The sequence below is a fragment of the Lepidothrix coronata genome, unplaced genomic scaffold (assembly GCF_001604755.1).
Source record: "Lepidothrix coronata isolate B3197 unplaced genomic scaffold, Lepidothrix_coronata-1.0 Scaffold365, whole genome shotgun sequence".
In the NCBI taxonomy this organism is placed as follows: domain Eukaryota; kingdom Metazoa; phylum Chordata; class Aves; order Passeriformes; family Pipridae; genus Lepidothrix; species Lepidothrix coronata.
In genome coordinates, this window is record NW_016690545.1 from 171,647 (window position 1) to 173,947 (window position 2,301).

At 49.7% G+C, this 2,301-nt stretch overlaps 1 protein-coding gene across 1 annotated transcript in view; it reads left to right on the forward strand.

The window, feature by feature from the left end:
- The window catches only part of LIMA1 (LIM domain and actin binding 1), a 23,495-nt gene extending 22,840 nt beyond the window's left edge, over window positions 1-655 (forward strand). The window contains exon 9 of the mRNA XM_017838859.1: window positions 624-655. Within this exon, the coding sequence (XP_017694348.1) occupies window positions 624-655 (32 nt within the window). The remainder of the gene's footprint in view (window positions 1-623) is intronic.
- The last annotated feature ends 1,646 nt before the right edge of the window (window positions 656-2,301 follow it).

Consider the following 2,301-nt stretch of genomic DNA (forward strand, 5'->3'; position numbering starts at 1 on the left):
GATGCTGCATTGCAAAAAAAAAAAAAGAAAAAAAAATCTCTGGAATCAACCAGTGACACTTTCTGACTCGTTGAGGCTTAGAACGTTTTTAAACTTGACTTTGTTTATTTTACAAATAATAAATTCTTGAACTGGGGGGAGGAGGAGGAGGCCCTTTTGTATTAGCTTTTATTTGTACTGTACTCTCAAGAGAATTAGCTCTTACCTATACTTGAGGTGTAAAATATTCTGCTTTCTTAACAGTTCTGCTGCCCTTCAATAAAGTTCGGTCATTTGCATTAAAACTGAAGCCTGGATTCATCTCGTGGGAATCGTGGAATCATCCTGGAATGGTTTGGGTCGGGAGGGACCTTAAAGATCATCCCATTCCCACCCCCTGCCATGGGCAGGGACACCTTCCACTAGCCCAGGTGGGTCCAACCTGGCCTGGGACAATTCCAGGGATCCAGGGGCAGCCACAGCTCCTCTGGGCAACCCGTGCCAGGGCCTCCCCACCCTCCCAGGGAGGAATTTCTTCCCAATATCCCACCTAACCCTGTCTCCTGGCAGTTTGAAGCCATTCCCCCTCGTCCTGGCACTCCAGGCCCTTGGAAACAGTCTCTCTCTCTCCCCCTTTCCTGCAGATTCCCTTCAGGTCCTGGAAGGCCACAATTAGGTCACAATCCCAATTTTCCAGCCTCTTCCCCCACCAGCTTCCCCCCCCCCAGGGCTGTGAAGGGATGGAGGGAGAAGAGGGGTGAATTCCCGGTGTTCTTACTGGAATTCCAGTGCTGTCACTGGGAGCCAGGCCGGGATGGGGATGGTGCCACTAGGTGACACTGTGTGTCCGTGTTTCCCAGAGGCGGTTTCTGCTCTCGAATCCAAGGAGAGGGATTAGAACAGGACGGATTTTTCACTTCCACTTCTGGCTCCAGGTGGCTCTGCAGAGCAGCTGAGGGCAACTGAGGGCTTTTTTTTGTCCCCTTTCCCATCAGCTGCTTAGTTTGCAGTTCCCAACTTGAGCCCGAGGTGGGTTTGGTCAGGAGAGATGGGGGATAAAGAGCCAGAAGAAAAGCAGGGGAAGTCCTGCGGCAGCGTGAGAAACTGCCCGTGTGTGTGCCAAGGATATCAGGGAGGGAAAAGCAGCCTGCTGCCCAGCTGGGAGGTGTTGGCAGCCCCACAACCGACTGCTCCCTGGCCTTTCTTTTTAAGGGAGAAGTGAGAAGTGACTTGCACAGACCGAGGGAAAACTCAAAAAGCTGATGTGCAGTCCTGGGCTGCTTCGTGTCACCTTTCTCTCTCCCATTTGGTGTCAGATTTCCTTACGTGACTAAGCAGTTGGAGATCCTTCTGACTGGAAATTGTGCTGTTTGAAAAGGGGGGGGGGGGAAGAATATTCGCTGTGGACTTGGATTTATGGAATATGCCAACTGCTCGTTTCTTAGGAAACGCGATTGGATTTTACAGCGTCTCCCCGGTTACGTGATACTGAAGCAGCACTGGCTGCACTTAGCAGAGACTTTAATCACAAAATCATTATTTCTGGTTAATTCTGAGGTATCTCTGAGACTGAACAGCTCAGCTGAAGGAGAAATCAGCACAAGCGGTACTGCTTTAAGCACTGGTCAAAAAAAAAAAAAAAAAAGAAGTGAGCAGATCATGAATTACTCCATCCTTGAATCTATTAGTTATGGGAGTATTTGAGTGCTTAATGGGCCGTTTAATTTGCTCTCTGACTGGACAGGTGCCAGAAGAGCCATTAAATGAAGGATGGGTCGTTTGCCGCCGCGCGTGAGGTGGTTGATGTCGAACCACCTTCGTGGAGAGGTTGGGAACCTCACCACGAGCTGAAAGGAATACGTTTAAACTTTGCCAGCCAGGCGTTTGTGTCGCCGTAAATGTTAAACCGCGTCTCTGTTAATGTCGGTGAAACTAATCCTTGGGATCTTGCCATAAACTCTCCACACGGGAGGCTGCTCTGGCAGCTCTGGGCCCTTCCCTGCACGGGCCGCGAGCCTGCCTGAGGAATTGTATCGTGGAATTGTGGAAAAGTTTGGGTTGGAAGGGACATTAAGGGCCGTCCAGTTCCATCACCCTGCCACGGTGGGATCTTAGGGCTGTGCAGGGCCAGCAGATGGACTTGGTTGATCCTGGTGGGTCCCTTCCGACTCAGGATATTCTGGGATTCTGCGCCCATTGGCTTACCTAGTTCTCTTCATTAATCAGTAGTCTATCTTCTACTGAAAAAAAAGCGGACTAATTAGCACGAGAAGTGAGAAATCAATAACCAGCAGAAGACAGAATATTAATTAATGAACAGTG